The 15076-nt window shown below is 42.0% G+C and overlaps 2 protein-coding genes across 3 annotated transcripts; one reads left to right on the top strand and one right to left on the bottom strand.

Annotated features, from left to right (window-relative positions):
- Positions 1-228: 228 nt before the first annotated feature.
- LOC117846978 (uncharacterized) lies at positions 229-2803 on the bottom strand. 2 transcript variants are annotated; one of them, XM_034728109.2, is made up of 6 exons: positions 2644-2803; positions 2054-2161; positions 1776-1893; positions 1512-1664; positions 550-822; positions 229-431 (listed from the first exon to the last, which is right to left on the bottom strand). In XM_034728109.2, exons 1-5 carry the CDS (start codon positions 2772-2774, stop codon positions 598-600), a joined length of 735 nt encoding a protein of 244 aa, XP_034584000.1. In that variant the 5' UTR covers positions 2775-2803; the 3' UTR covers positions 229-431; positions 550-597. The 2 variants fall into 2 exon arrangements, with proteins under 2 accessions (XP_034584000.1, XP_034584001.1); XM_034728110.2 differs by having other exon boundaries at positions 596-822.
- A 1871-nt stretch (positions 2804-4674) lies between these two features.
- Positions 4675-7363, top strand: LOC117850030 (small ribosomal subunit protein eS6). Its single transcript, XM_034731809.2, has 6 exons — positions 4675-4808; positions 4948-5012; positions 5975-6032; positions 6116-6224; positions 6320-6592; positions 6840-7363. The coding sequence occupies exons 1-6, from the start codon at positions 4803-4805 to the stop codon at positions 7082-7084; spliced, it is 756 nt and encodes a 251-aa protein (XP_034587700.1). The 5' UTR covers positions 4675-4802; the 3' UTR covers positions 7085-7363.
- The last annotated feature ends 7713 nt before the right edge of the window (positions 7364-15076 follow it).

Genomic DNA, 15076 nt, shown 5'->3' with positions numbered 1-15076 from the left:
AGATAAGAGGCCGCAGGAAACGATCTCGGTCTGGCTCTCTACAATCGTAGCTCCACCGACCACAGTTGTGTTAGCTCAAAAGCATTCTAAATTGTAAATCATTTTAATTTTTTTAGATTCATAGATATTACTATGCACTAGACATACACTATATCTAAATGCATAATAATATTTATGAACTAAAAAATTAAAACGACCAACGACCTACAATTTGAAACGAAGTATATCTGACATGGTAACAGCAGTGCGGAATCGAGTTGAAATTTGTTTCGACAGGCATGATAGCGAAACGAAAATTTTGGGACTCTTGGTGGCAAAGTACTGCCGCATAGGACATCTTTTCTTCTTATCCTTCACTCACCACTAGGCACCAGTACGTAACATTGCATTCTCTTGGAGCGTTGCATTCACTTGGAGCGTCCAGACATGTTCTGCATCATGTTTCACCAAGCAGAAAACCGACAAGTCAAAGGTAACGAATACAGCAGCTGCCTGTGATATTAGTGAAAAACATGTATATGCATAAAAGCTAAACGCAGAATTTAGCACCAGGATTTCATGAAATCTGACTCTCCAACATGTTAACCTACACCACCTTCACTCCTGTGTTGCCTCTGCCTCAGCCTCACCCTCTGCCTCTGCCTCTGCCTCTGCCTCTGCCTCTGCACCCTCACCCTCACCCTCACCCTCACCCTCTGCCTTCGGAGGGGGTGGTGGTAATACCTCCTTCACTATATCCAAAAACTCCTGGACCCGTTTATCTTCGTTGCATGTTTCTCCTCGCTCGTCCCTGTTAAATCGCCTCCCGCATTCTTCTATCATCTGCAGTGGAGGATCAAATCAAATAGGCCAAAAAGGAGAAAAAATCAGAATGATGGTTAAACAATTAACAGATTTCTGTGCTTATTTGCAGATAGTCTGTTCTGACAGTAAACAATAACAGCCAAATTCTGCGGACATCCCAATCAGTTTGATTCCTTGTAACATAAAGCTATCAAGTGTAATCACTGTAGTTACAACTTAAAATGAGCAGTTCCTGGAAGTGTAATAATCAATAATAATAATAACCTAGTAACAACCATTGCCTAAAATTTGACACTTGAACTATTTTTATCTGCCCATTGTTGCAAGGAAAATTCAAGCTAAAAGATGAACCTCTTTCAAAGTCATAGTCATGGATAAAGATAAGATAGAAAACCAACCTACGGACAAGTCAAATTTCTCAAGGATATGAAACAAGTATAACTGTCATACAGTATATTCTTTCAAGCTCATGTCATGTGATTTCAGGGAAAAAACTTTTTTTCCTAAAATGTGCACTATTAAAAGTAATCAAGTTCATTTGCTTCTATATTTAGAAATATGCATAGGCTCCAATACTCTCTTTCTTTCAACAACAATAAACTTTAGCTGACTCCAATAGCTTATTTGGCATTAACCAAGCAATATAGCAAAACTAGAAAAAAGAATCATATGCTCAGTATCCATCGGCAAGATAAACACAACAGTACCGCATATGCATCAGCAGCTGAGGATGGTCTCCAGTTGATGACATTTAGCTTATCCGCATCAGCAAGCCTGAAACCCTCACTTCTCTTCACAAATTCATAGATTGATTCCCTTGTCTGGTTGCAAGCAGGGGTTTTTAAGAGGTACTCATACACCTAGTGAGACAATGACAAACTATTAGACCAGTTTAGGCACAAAACAGCATACAAAAACAAGTTGAGGCGGTGAAGCATCAGGTACAGAGCAGCAAAAGAGCAAGCAATCACCTTACACTCTGATGCAGCAACAGCCCCCAAGCATCCCATGGGGTCAATTTTGGCTCCTCTTGATCGCAAAAAGTCAAGAACTTCGAAGTTTGTAAGGGACCCTGCATTTTCTTTCAGTCTGCAGAACAACAATGAGCACATGAAGGCTGATAAACAGCACAGGGCATTCAAGATGTCTGCACTCAGGGTCGTTCCGTTTGCATCATTGAGTGGCAAAATTGGAGCTCATGACAGGCTGCCCCATGAATCCTTAAGGAAATTGAGAGACGACCACTCACATCTTCATTGCTGCTCCAGTCCAGGGGCCAATGGAAACTCCTTGGCAACTGACAGTGCCCGCACCACGGCTAGATTCACCTTGCTCGCTGAAGAAGACGAAGGATAGCCTAGTTGGAAGTTGAAAACACGGACGGATTGGGTTAGCAACGAAGCACGCAGCGTAGCAATCCGGACCTAGAAATTTAACCTACGGTATATGCCTAGCCAAAACTCCAATATGCAATTCGGTAACACAAGTTGCGAAGGGCGCGGAGGACGCATGGGCGGCCACCGGCGCCGCCGCTGCAGCAGCCGCCAGTTGCGGCGCGAGCGAGCAAACGGCAGGCGTGGAGCCTGGAGGGGTGGAGAAACGGAGCTTCGATGGATGGATGGATGGATGGATGGATTCCCACGCCGCCTCACCTCACCACCCTCGATCCGCCACCGCCGCCGTGCCTACTGCCGCCGCCAGACACTCTGAGCCCGCCGGCCCGGGAGCCCTCCCCCGATGACCCCGAACCGGAAACCCTAACCCAGTCACCACCATGCCTCAATCCGAGAGAGCAATGAGGAGCAGGAGCAGGAGGAGGAGGAAGAGGAGGAGGCCCACCTCGTCGCCGGCCGTCTACCACCACCCACCGGAGTTGGGACGAGCACGAAGCGTCGGAGGAGGAGAGAGGAGCGAGCTGTTGACCACGGACGGGACGGAGAAGGGGCGGCCGGCAGGGGAGGGACTTGCATACATTACAGGGAAAATGTGGAAGGGGTTTTCGTTGGGACCGTAGTTTCTCAATTTTTGATGGTAGGAGGGAGCAAATTGCAAAAACACAGGCGAACGCATCATCGGAGGGTTCGTGTGATCGATGATTTTGTTTTTTTTTTCCCCAGAAGAATTAGATGGAGCCTCGTGTAATGACGAGTATTTCGCTAGTTCACCGAACTCTCTCTCTGGTACTGTGGTACAGTTACAGCTAGTTGACGGGCCATGATGATGCATGCCGGCCTTGCCGGATTTGGCAGCTGCCAGCTGGGCGGAACTAGGGGGTATTCCTGGTATTCCCAGAAATACCCAACTTATTTTGTCAAAGAGCAAGTATATATAAAGTATGGAGACATACATAGTTTTAGGCTTAATTCTGTTGTTTGTAAGTTAGTTAGCAGATTATCCGGACCATCGCTTCTTAGAGTAGGTTTGGTTGCTCGTATCATTTGGTTCGTGTACAACTTATTCAGGATGAAGTCATCCTACTTAATATATTATTCTATTAACAAGAGTAAACTATATGGTACAAATAAATTGGTTGAACCACACCATTCAGGATCATCATATATGCATCATGTTACATACAACCAAACACATATTTAGTGTCCTAGTTACTTGTGTCACGCTCAGGCTTTATCTCCTTAACTTCTCAAATCCAAAGTTTGGGCTAGGCACCACATAGATGGCCAAGAGGTGGTGTGTTCAGGAACAGATCAAACTAGGTGGGTAGATAGGAGCTCAGGCCCAAGGATCCAAACCTGCTGTGCTGATTTTTTTTTTCATATTTCAAGTCCAAAATCTGTAGTATTATTGAACTATTTTTTCTAAGTTAATATGATGTCTATGCGTATGTAAATCATTTGCACTAGAATTTATGTTGTTGTATATATTTTTGTGTTTACATATTTTATGGTGGGAATACCCAACTTCAGAATCCGGGCTCCGGCAGCCTGATGCCCTTGTCCCGCCCGCCTGCAGTCCTGCTCGTCGCCCTTGCACTTACCGTTAATTACGCGTGGGCGCGTGTCAAGCCAAGCGCGAGCACGGCGATGATGGTGTAGAAAAGAGAAACAAACCTCAATGGCCGGTTCGGCTGGACTTATAAGCTGGCTGAAAAGCTGAAACGGCTTATTTATTGTGAGAGAAAAACACTGTCGGTGGCTGATAAGTCAGCTGATAAGCTGAAGCGAACAGAGTGCAAACCTTTCAAGTGACGCACAACAGCTGGCTGGAACGGGAAAATCATTGGTCAGCAACAAGATCTTGCCCCGTGACGTGATGAGAAAGAGCATACGCATTGCAAGTGCTGGAATTAATCGCTGCTTGTTTTTCCAGGGTTCCTTCGTTACCGCTCTTACTCTTACTGGCCAGCATCGCCATCAGCTTTGCCTTTCAACCAGCGCTAGTCCTAGTCTTTTCGCTGTCTTATTATGCTAAGTACTACTACTACTACTTTTCTTGTGAGATAATAAAGTAGCACTAGTACTTTTTATACCACGTATTAATTAGGAGCACAGGTACAAAGCGGCAATTTTATTTTATTTTGGGTCAAGTGCAACTTGCTAAGGTGGAAATAAACTTTCCATTATCTAAAAAAAACAATAATAGTGCACTATTTTGAGTGAGAGGATACAACACAGTACAGATTGCCAGCTTCTTGTGTCAAGGCCCAGAACCGGTCCTATCAAAAAAAAAAAAAGGCCGGGACCCGGTTTCAGAAAAAACAAAACAACGTCACACAAACACGCACACACAAAACGGAAAGCGCATGCAGGCCCGCTGATGCAGCCCACATATCCCAAGCCCAGCAAAGAGGCAGCCACGGACGGCCCAGATCGAGCCCCGCGCCCACTCGCTGCCCACCCTGTATAAAAATAGCCCATCCCTCCCCGCTGCCCCTCTCGCCCAAAGCCCTAGCCCTCGCGCCGCCGCCGCCCGCAGCCGCCGCCACCGCCACCAGCGCTCGAGGTGCTGGTCACCCGGCAGCGCGCCTCCGCGACGCCACCATGAAGGTAACGCCCGCGCCTCGCCCTCCCCTCCGTCCCTGCGTGAATCGTGAATAGAATCCCCGTCGTCGCCTCGATTCGTGGCTGCCTGATTTCTGATCTCTGATTCCCCCTTCCCCTTGTATTTTGGTTGCGTTGCTTGCAGTTCAACATCGCGAACCCGACCACCGGGTGCCAGAAGAAGCTCGAGATCGATGACGACCAGAAGCTGTGAGTACCCCCCATTCCTCTTCCTACCTCATCTACTAACGCTACTTCCGTGGCCGCCGGCCGCGTTCGTCGTTTCCATTAGTTAGATCCGTGGGAGTCGGTGCCTCTTGGTTTGATCTGCCGTGCACTGTTCTTGGCGGCTCGGTGCCGGAGCCACAGTTTTCTATTAGCAATCGCCTATTGGCTCCCCTGGCCTTGGGCATCCGGTAGTTAGTGTCTGGAGGAGTAGCTGCTTATTGCGTAACGTTATCCGACATGAAGATTATTCTGCTTGCTAGACCAGCGTGCCAGTGCTACGCACTATTTTCACAGTTGAAGGTTTAGAATAATGTCCTGTTGGAAGTCCATTGTTGGGCTAGGGAACGGCAATTGAATCTACTGTTTTTAAGGTTGTTCAAAATTTTGAAATTTTAACATTCTAAGTTTATTGGTTCTGTGTTGGAGCAGGCTGTTGTTTTTCCAGAATGTTTATAGTAGTCTGTACCTCATTGTAGGGTTTACGGGAAGCTGTGTAGTAAATAGTGATGGTTGCTGGATTGAATCTTTATTGTTTGTTTTCCATGCAACCCTTCTGTGATGATTGGCAGGCTTCTTTATAACTCAGCAAGTCCTTGGTGGATTATAGAGAAATGTTATGGTATCATCAAGGAGATGAAAACTGCTGTTTTAACCTGTTCATTTATAGTAATGGCAACGTTTGTTTAGGAAAGTGATTGTTTCGTCTCAAAGAAACAACTCAAGTACATTCTCAAAATCAATATGGCAGCACACCAGGCGAATGTTGTCTGATTATTATTGAAATAATGTGATAACATTTCTTGTGTACCCTGTAAATTGACTTAATTTTGTCCTTCGGGTTGTGAATATTTTGCATATGATATTCCTTCCAACTGTGATTATGTAGTTGTATACTGTATGTAACATTACCTGCTTATTAGCTAATGCCTTTTTGTCAACTATAGGCGTGCCTTCTTTGACAAAAGGATCTCCCAGGAGGTTCTTGGTGATGCTCTTGGCGAGGTAAACCACTGACTATTTATTTCTTGATAGTTGCAATCCCAGTGCCTAGATTTGTACATTTCTAACATTTCTTGTTACTGCAGGAATTCAAGGGCTATGTCTTCAAGCTCATGGGAGGCTGTGACAAGCAAGGTTTCCCGATGAAGCAAGGAGTGTTGACTTCTGGGCGTGTCCGCCTTCTGCTCCACAGGGGTATGGGACTTCTGCTTTTGCTTCCAGACTTGAGATACGGTTATTTTCCGTCCTTGCACCTGTTCTTATCTGAGGCATTTGTATGGTTTCTGTAGGCACTCCATGCTTCCGTGGGTATGGCAGGCGTGATGGTGAGCGTAGGAGGAAGTCGGTCCGTGGTTGCATTGTCAGCCAAGACCTGTCTGTTATCAACCTGGTGATTGTCAAGAAGGGTGAGAATGATCTTCCCGGCCTGACCGACACTGAGAAGCCCAGGATGAGGGGACCCAAGAGGGCATCCAAGATCAGGAAGCTCTTCAACCTTACCAAGGATGACGATGTCCGCAAGTATGTCAACACATACCGCAGGACATTCACTACCAAGAATGGTGAGTCAATTCTTTGCTTGGCACTTTGCTCCGTTGGTTAGTCTTGCTTGGTCCCCAACACATCTAGATGTCTGTTGCAATGCTCACTGCTGTACAATTTTCTCTTTAATCAAGACGTACAATTGTGTTGTGGTCCTTGCCTGTCCTGACTGTTAATGTTGAGATGGATTTTATTCTGACTAGAGCTTTGCTATTGATATTGTATCGTTACAACTTTCATTTTACCTGATGGTTACTTGTGCTACAGGCAAGAAGGTTAGCAAGGCCCCCAAGATCCAGCGTCTTGTTACCCCTCAGGTCATCCAGAGGAAGCGCGCCAGGATTGCGGAGAAGAAGAAGAGGATCGCCAAGAAGCAGGCTGACGCTGCTGAGTACCAGAAGCTGCTGGCCCAGAGGCTCAAGGAGCAGAGGGAACGCCGAAGCGAGAGCCTGGCCAAGAGGAGGTCCAAGCTCTCTACTGCTGCGAAGGCCTCAGCTGCCACATCCGCCTAAGGAATGTCCAGATGCTTTTGAGTTCTTTTATGAAGGCCCCTACCTATCTAAGAACAATGTTATAGCTGAAGAACCCCCTGCGCTATGTTTGCAATGTTCAGAACCTCCACTTTCTAGCTTCATCGGTGCAATTTTGCGTGGACATGATGCAGGCTTGTCGAAATATTTCTGGAACCTGAGATTTGTTACGATGTTATTGTGTTTCTCCCTGACAAATATGAATATTTAAACTCATGCAGGTCGACCCCGGTCCTGAACAAAGAATTCTATTTGGTTCAATTGAGCTCCTACATTCATCCAAACATGCAATGATCTTTTAACCTTTTTAACATGCTAACAAAAGTTAGAAATGAACTGATAACATGCTCACACATGCGAATTGATCAATTTGCGTTTGTCCAAGCAATCCCGAAGAATTCTTGCAATTTCGTCCAATGCAGCACACTTACATATATACTATATTATGCATCTAAAAATGTCAAAACGAATATTATTTTGGAATAAAAATGTCAAAACGAATATTATTTTGGAGCGGAGGTACAATGGAGGGAGTGTTGTCTAAAGTTATCAAAATACCCCTAGTTATGCTGATGTGTCAAGTGGAATGCCATTTCAGAGACTTTATATTGGCTAAATCATACAAGCAAAGCAAACTTCTTTTAAATTCTTCAATTTTAACTCGTATAACCAATCTTCATGATGGCAATATTATATCAGTAACTGTGGAGGGTATTTTGAGCAACAACATTAGTGTGGAAAAGTGACCGCCATCTAAGTGTATAACCAATTTATTTACAATAGCAAAAGGAAAATGGAAGGAAACACCAACTCGGATTAAGGAAGACGATGAAACTAAGCTGAACATGACACCTACCTTAGGGAAGATCCCAGCCCTAATGGAGCCAACCTAGATATTTTAATACAAGACTCTAAGCTGTCAAGAGAGCCTAGCACCATCTCAGAGTAAAATACATAGAAGCTCCCTCCCATATAGCCTGAACATATAATCGGAGAGATGTAGCACAGTAGGAATGCGCGGAATACCTCTAACTCCATGCACCCAACATCAAAGGCAAGCATCGGTATCCGCCACTAATAAGATCCTTGATTAAGTAGTCACTGAGGATGGTGCATACATAAAGATAATAAAGAGAGAAAAACGGACGATAGCAACTAACAGGCCGATGCAAGAGGGTGGATGAAGGAAAGAATCATAGCAGGGAGCAAGAGAAAACTACCAACCCCAAAATGGAACGGTGGTAAACACAAAAAGAATGCAAATTGCTAATTAAAATCTCATAGTACAAGACCACCTCTATTAACCCTGCATGATGACCATTCCGATACGATCTAGATTCCTGCAACTCGCGCGGGGAACACCATAAAACCCTAATTACAAGTATGTTATCTTTCTTCGATATGCTACCACACAAATTCAATCGATACATGACTACCAGTCTAATGCTTCTAAACCAATGTTGTAGATAGCCTGCTATAGCGCTACTATAGCTTTTTGAGATAGATGCCGCGACGATATTGCAAATATTACCGCTAACTCTGCTAAAGCGTGAAATATATAGCCCTGCTAAATTCAATAGCCTAACACCGCTATGGTTGAGCTACGAACTTATATACTTGTGATTTATGAACTACAAGTTATGATTTATGACTTATCTTATGAGTTGTGACTTATTTGCTTATGTTTGCACTTATGCCTGCATATACTTATGAAATATGAGCTGAAATTCATGAAATTAATAATGTTCAGGTTCAAATCTTGCTAGTTTTTTTTATACCGCTAAAGGTCATAGCTTCCGCTATAGCTGCGCTATAATGTCTATAGCTTTTTCGGGAGCATTTCGCTAAGTTATATAACCCGCGATTTGCAACATTGTTCTAAACTAACGAGATGCAAGACTAAACTTTTGAATTCGTGCATCTAATTGGGAGTTAACGGGAAACAAGCTGTCTAGCTGCTAGACACCACTAGGCAGTAGCAGGCACGCCACACCACGTGACCGCAGCCATCCCTTGCCGCCCAAACGTAACCACCACATGCCCCTGCGACCTGATGGCCACTAAAACCCTCTCCTCCCCTCCCTCCTCCATCCAGGCTCCAGCGAGCTCCTCCGGCTCGCTCGCCACCAGCAGCAAAAAGCCCACGGAAACCGCCGGAAAGGACCCGGCGCCTCAGCTCCCCCACTACCTCAGGCTCCCCCCGGGCGTCGCCCCGTTCCGCTTGTCCCCCTGCACAAAAAAGCTTACACCCCTCGCTATTCTATTGCCCACTCGCCGGAACGGGACAAGGCCTAACGCAGGAGCAAAAGCTTACACAGCTCACCTAACCCCTGGATCAAACACTAGTTAATGGATTATCCCTAAAAAAGGTGGCCTCCAGGACATGGGCTCCGCTGGCGACTGTCTCTGGAGGCTCTTTTTAAGGCGCCCTCTGTGTGTGTTGTGGTGATTGGGAAATCATGAGGAGGGAAACTAGGTTTCAAGAGATGTTGAGAGTGGAAGGGGAGATGAGGGGGGCAGGGTGTCTGGAATGGAGGCTGATCCAAGATCCTCGGGTGCGACAGCATTAGGAAAGCCACCTTTCGGTTTCGTGGTTGCTACCGGGGATCTCGGACCAGGCTTCATTCCTCACACAGTGCTCCTGGTTGAGCCAGAAAAAATCGTGCCCTTCCGGGCATTTGCAAATAATGGTTTTGTGCTTTTTTGCGGAATGTTTCCCCTTTCTTAACCATGAGTTTCTAGACTGAGCTATGTGTACTATCTTTTTCGAGTTTCTTTTCAGCTTAGTTTTTCCTGTTTTGGAAGAATACCACAAACGTTGTGATAGACGTTTCAAATTTTTTCTTTGCATAATTCATTAGATCATCTTAAATTATGAGGAACCATCTGCCTGAGCTTTGCAAAAAGGTAATGAACTCTGCTTATTCTTGTCTGATGCCTTGCAGCATTTCCACACTGACTGGTCTCAACTCCAACGTCCAGGCATCAGAAGAAGAACATTGTTATTACTCATTCACCTTGGTTTTGTTTTGTAACAATTCATTTTTGTTTCATCTGTACTCTTAATATTTCTCTAGTTCTTGCTGCAAAACTATGCGAACTACCAGGTTAAGTAAATTCAAGTTATCCCTGAAGTGCACAATTCTGCAGGGGCATAGTGTTTAATTTGGCAGCTCACCTAGCTAGCTGCCATGCGCATGGTCTCTTTCAGAGTGCAGAAGTCCTTCAGATGTTGGATTCATCAGAACAAGTTTCAGCCTCTGACTGGAGCTTCTTGGAGATGTCTGTAGACTGGACTGGGTAGACTTGGCTAAGGAATTCTTGTACATATCGTTAAGTCTGGTCCATGAATGTTTTGATTTGGTACGGTGACTTGAATCGCTGTACTTCTAGACTTCTAGTTCTCGAAGCTTTCTGACCTTAGTTACCTGCTGTCCAGCCACACAATGGCCCAATGTGTCAATTCCATGTATAAACTCGATTTTTTTAGCTGCTGCATAAGTCAAAAGTCCAAACACTCCTCCAGTTGGTCAGATGTCGACATTAACATGGCTTGTGTTTCCTTTCAATGTGCAATTAGCCAATTACAACACCACTGCGCATTTCCAATTCCAATTTGACGCGATTTTCCATCTGTACATCTCGTGAGATAGAATACGATAAAGAGAACATTAAAGGGTCTTTTTTCCAGGAATAAGTTTTTTTTAGAACATACATATTGAAAAAGAAAAAAAACATAGCTAGACTATTCAGGTCCTGAGCGGGGCGCACTCGTAGCCTTATATTCAGATGTTCATTTCAGCTTCTTTTATGGTGGCTCCAAACTTATTTTGAACAGGGTATCTATCAAAAGAAACTTGAGTTTTTCTATTGAGGCAATTCATAGCGTGGAGCATCATCATAAGTTCCAAACTTAGAAGCTATCATTGTCTTGCTAAATTTCAATAAAGTGTGCACCCATTCTAATTATGAGAATGATGTGGTGGCTCCACTAGCCAACTAACCCCTAAAGAAGTAAAGATATGCATACCTCTGTGAAGTGTCATGTCAACCACAAATGTGAGATTAACCTCTGTCTAAAGTAAAGCATCAATCCTTCCTTCCTGATCTTCTAGGCTGATTCTTTGGCACCCTTTTTTGAGCTTCTGAAGTCATCCTATACGTACCTAGAGACTTCCACAAAGTCATTCTACTAGTAAGTAGTTGTGGAAAACAGAGGCAAACCGGTTGCAGCTAAAGAGACCAAGTAAAACTACACAAGCTGACAATGGAAATGTATCCTCAGAACAATACATCACACCGACGATGATTGGCCCACGCGAGCCCTTGCAGTGTTTTAATTAAAAATAAATAAAAGTGGGGCTCAGAAAATTGCTCAGTTTGCTTGGATTCTTTTTTTTATTAGTATTCCATTTAGCACAAGTACAGATCACTTACAGCATACCACAAATTTTGCTGCCCGTAAAACTGTTTGCAACTCACACGCTAGTGTTTTTAATTCCGTTATAAAATACTCTCATGTTCCTTTTCATTTAATATTTTAGAACACATATAGTAAACTTTCTAAAATTTGACTAGTAATATTTTTAGAACTAAGTATATTATTAGCTATACGACAGCTGTATCGTCATATATATCACTACTTTTGCTATTATTAAATGTAAATTCATGATATAGAAGATTAATATTGTACCTACAAAAAGAAGATTACTATTCAACTGGACGAATGTTTTTTTGCAAATAAAATAAATGCAATATTCAAGCCACGTCCCAAAGCTACTAAATAAATCAGTAACATCTACTAATAAACAAGAATTGAGAGAGAGGATACCACACGACAATAAATCCAGTAGCAGATTGTACATACTACTTGCATTGCACTTTCAGAACCCAGAAGTAGCAAATTAGTTTGCATTCACATGGTACAAGAGTAGATACAAATGTAAATGTTATATTTACACAGTGAACTGTAGGTTTAGTGAAAAATGACATAGTTAAAACTTAGGCAAGCATCGCAATTTGCAATATTATTTTGGCATATGAATACATACACAGCCTGTGACTACTAATTATCTATGTACTAATAATGATGAATGCCTTGTCTTTTAAACTAGCTTAGTGTTCATGAATTGATACTGGAATACACCTTTATTGATAAACTAGAACTATACCCCTTAGCCTAATCGCTACAGACAGTGCCGGTCCTAAGGTTTTGAGGATCCTCTGGCGAACTCGTCGCGAGACCCTCTAAACTATATATAAATCTTATAATATATATAAGCGTTAATTTTTCTTACAAAGTGAAAACAAATCCAATGATATATTTTTAATTTAACATGTTTGAAAATTAAAATGATTACCTTAAGAAAAAATAGAACTCCATAATATCCATTGCTTCTCATAGAAAGATAGTTCTTCGGGCATTTCTTGTTGCAAAATCATCGAGGACGGTATTGAGATCAATAGTGTCCAAGATATCCCTCTCGATGGTGCACATAGGCAATCCATTTAACCTTTCTTGTGACATAGTTGATCTCAAATAGTTCTTCAACAACTTCAATTTTGAGAAACTTCTTTCAGCCGAAGCTACAGTCACAGGTACAGTTAAGAGGATTCGATAGGCAACTGAAATATTTGGATAGCAATCTGCAGCTACAACAAACTCCAGAATATCAAGTGCTGACATCAAAGAATCTAGCAAAGTCACTTGTAGCACCTTTAATTCTGAAAAAACTTATTGATCTCAACATCGGATGAGTTATCCTGAGAAAATGTTTCCACAAAATTCTTGCAATACAGCCAAAGATCAGCCTCATCCAAGGATTTCAAATTTTTTAAGTTGAACAAGAATCCAAAAATGTTATCAAATTTTTTCATCTGCTCAAATCTACTTGTCAATGAAGCAATTGCAGCATCAATCATAACATTGAAGTACTCTACTCTAAATGAGTCCACAACAGATCGTTGTATTTCCTCATCTTGGTCATCTTGTTCATCAAAATATTTCTTTCTCTTTCCTTGACGTTTTGTACGAAATTTTGGCTCTATATCCATTTCAGATGCAATGTTTTTTGCCGTACTCATACTAGAAGTGAAACCTTCATCTCTATACTTTTTTAAAATATGATATGACACCTTCAATATGTTTGAGAGTATCATCTATACTCACAATTTTAGATTGCAACTTCTTGCTCACCTTATTTATAGAGAATAAAATATCGTGCCAAATAACCAAACCAACTAAAAATTCAAAATTCTCTAGTGCACTCACCAAAGATTGACATTCACTAACTGCCATTGGGTCATCAGTTGAAGCCTTCTCTAGCGCTATTAAAGCTGATCTTATTTGAGGAGTTTGGAATCTGATAGCTTGAACACTTTTTATTCGGCTTTCCCAGCGTGTATTAGACCATGACTTAACTATCAATCCTCGGACATTGTCCACCAAAATCTTCCACCTTTTGGTAGATTTTCCAAACAATGTGTATATACGTTGGATGAGACAAAAAAAAGAAATAGCTTGCCTGTAAGATTTAACAAATAGTAAGTTTGAAACTTTTCCGAATTACGGCATATTATATGAAAACAATGTATAATAGAAATAATAGTTTACCTGCAAGATTTTCCCATATCACAAAGAGTAAGATTCAGGCTATGACATGCACACGGCATGTATAGTGCTCTTCGATTAATTTCAAGCAAGCGCTTCTCAACACCTTGGTGAGGACCCTTCATATTTGAACCATTATCATAGTCTTGTCCTCTCACATCATCAATATTCAAATCAAGAGAGGCTAATACATTCTTTAATTCATTAAAAAGACCCAATCCTGATGTGTCATCTACCTTCAAGAACTCTAGAAAGAACTCCTCCACCCTTGGAACATTCCTCGACATATTGACACACCGAATAATTAGAGTCATTTGTTCTTCATGGCTCACATCTGGAGTACAATCTAAAATCACAGAAAAATACTTGGCCTCCTTGATGATCTTTAGTATAGTTTCTTTCACACAATCTGCAAGAAGAGAAATCATTTCATTTTGAATTTTATGCCCAAGATAGTGATGATGAATCTCACTATTTTGAATCCGCCTAATATGGTCTTGCATCACGGGATCAAATTCACCCATCATTTCAACTATGCCCAAAAAGTTACCATTGCTATCTTGATATAGTTTCTCATTTTTTCCTCAAAAAGCTAAATTATGTTTAGCAAGAAACTTGACAGCAGAAACAATTCTTACTAAAACTTATCTCCAACGCTCTTTCTCCTTTGCAATTTCCCGTTGCAAATCATCATCAATTGTTTATTTTTGCTCAACCTTAGCCTAAGTTCATTCCAAGTATTCATATTTATTATATGCTCAACACTATTCTCATGTTGCTTGAGTCTAAGACTAAGATGTTTCCAGTCCCTCAATCCATCATGCGTTAGCAAACTTTTGCTCTGACTTGATTTGAACAATTTGCAGCAAAAATAAAAAACTTTGTCCACATGTTTAGAGTAAACCAACCATTTTCTATCAACCACCTCACCATTGCTTAACTTTCTGGAGTAGTAAGCATATGAAAAATGTCTATTAAGAGCATCTGCAGGGAACTCAAGACTCAATTCTCTCACCGGCCCCTTTTCAATCAATATATCTCTACCCTTATTATCAAGATTTCCCCAAGTTCTAGGATCAAAGACATCATGAATAGAAACTTCTTGCACATCATCAATTGAATTTTCAGGTTGAGAGGAAGGCTGTAAATTTTCATTCTCTATAGCATCATCAATGTCATCAACTTGTTTACTTAAATTATCATTAACTTGTTGCTGCCCTTGTTCTTCAATATCAAGTGCATCTACAGGATTATCATCAGGCACAACACTGCTTGAAGCTGAAAAAAACTTATGTATAGCACCTTTTTGAGATTCAATAAATTGATCTTCTACTCTTTTCTGTTTTCTTTTCTGAGCCCCCGAC

This window comes from Setaria viridis, chromosome 3 (genome assembly GCF_005286985.2).
Source record: "Setaria viridis chromosome 3, Setaria_viridis_v4.0, whole genome shotgun sequence".
Taxonomy (NCBI): domain Eukaryota; kingdom Viridiplantae; phylum Streptophyta; class Magnoliopsida; order Poales; family Poaceae; genus Setaria; species Setaria viridis.
This window is presented reverse-complemented; position numbering and strand designations above follow the sequence as displayed.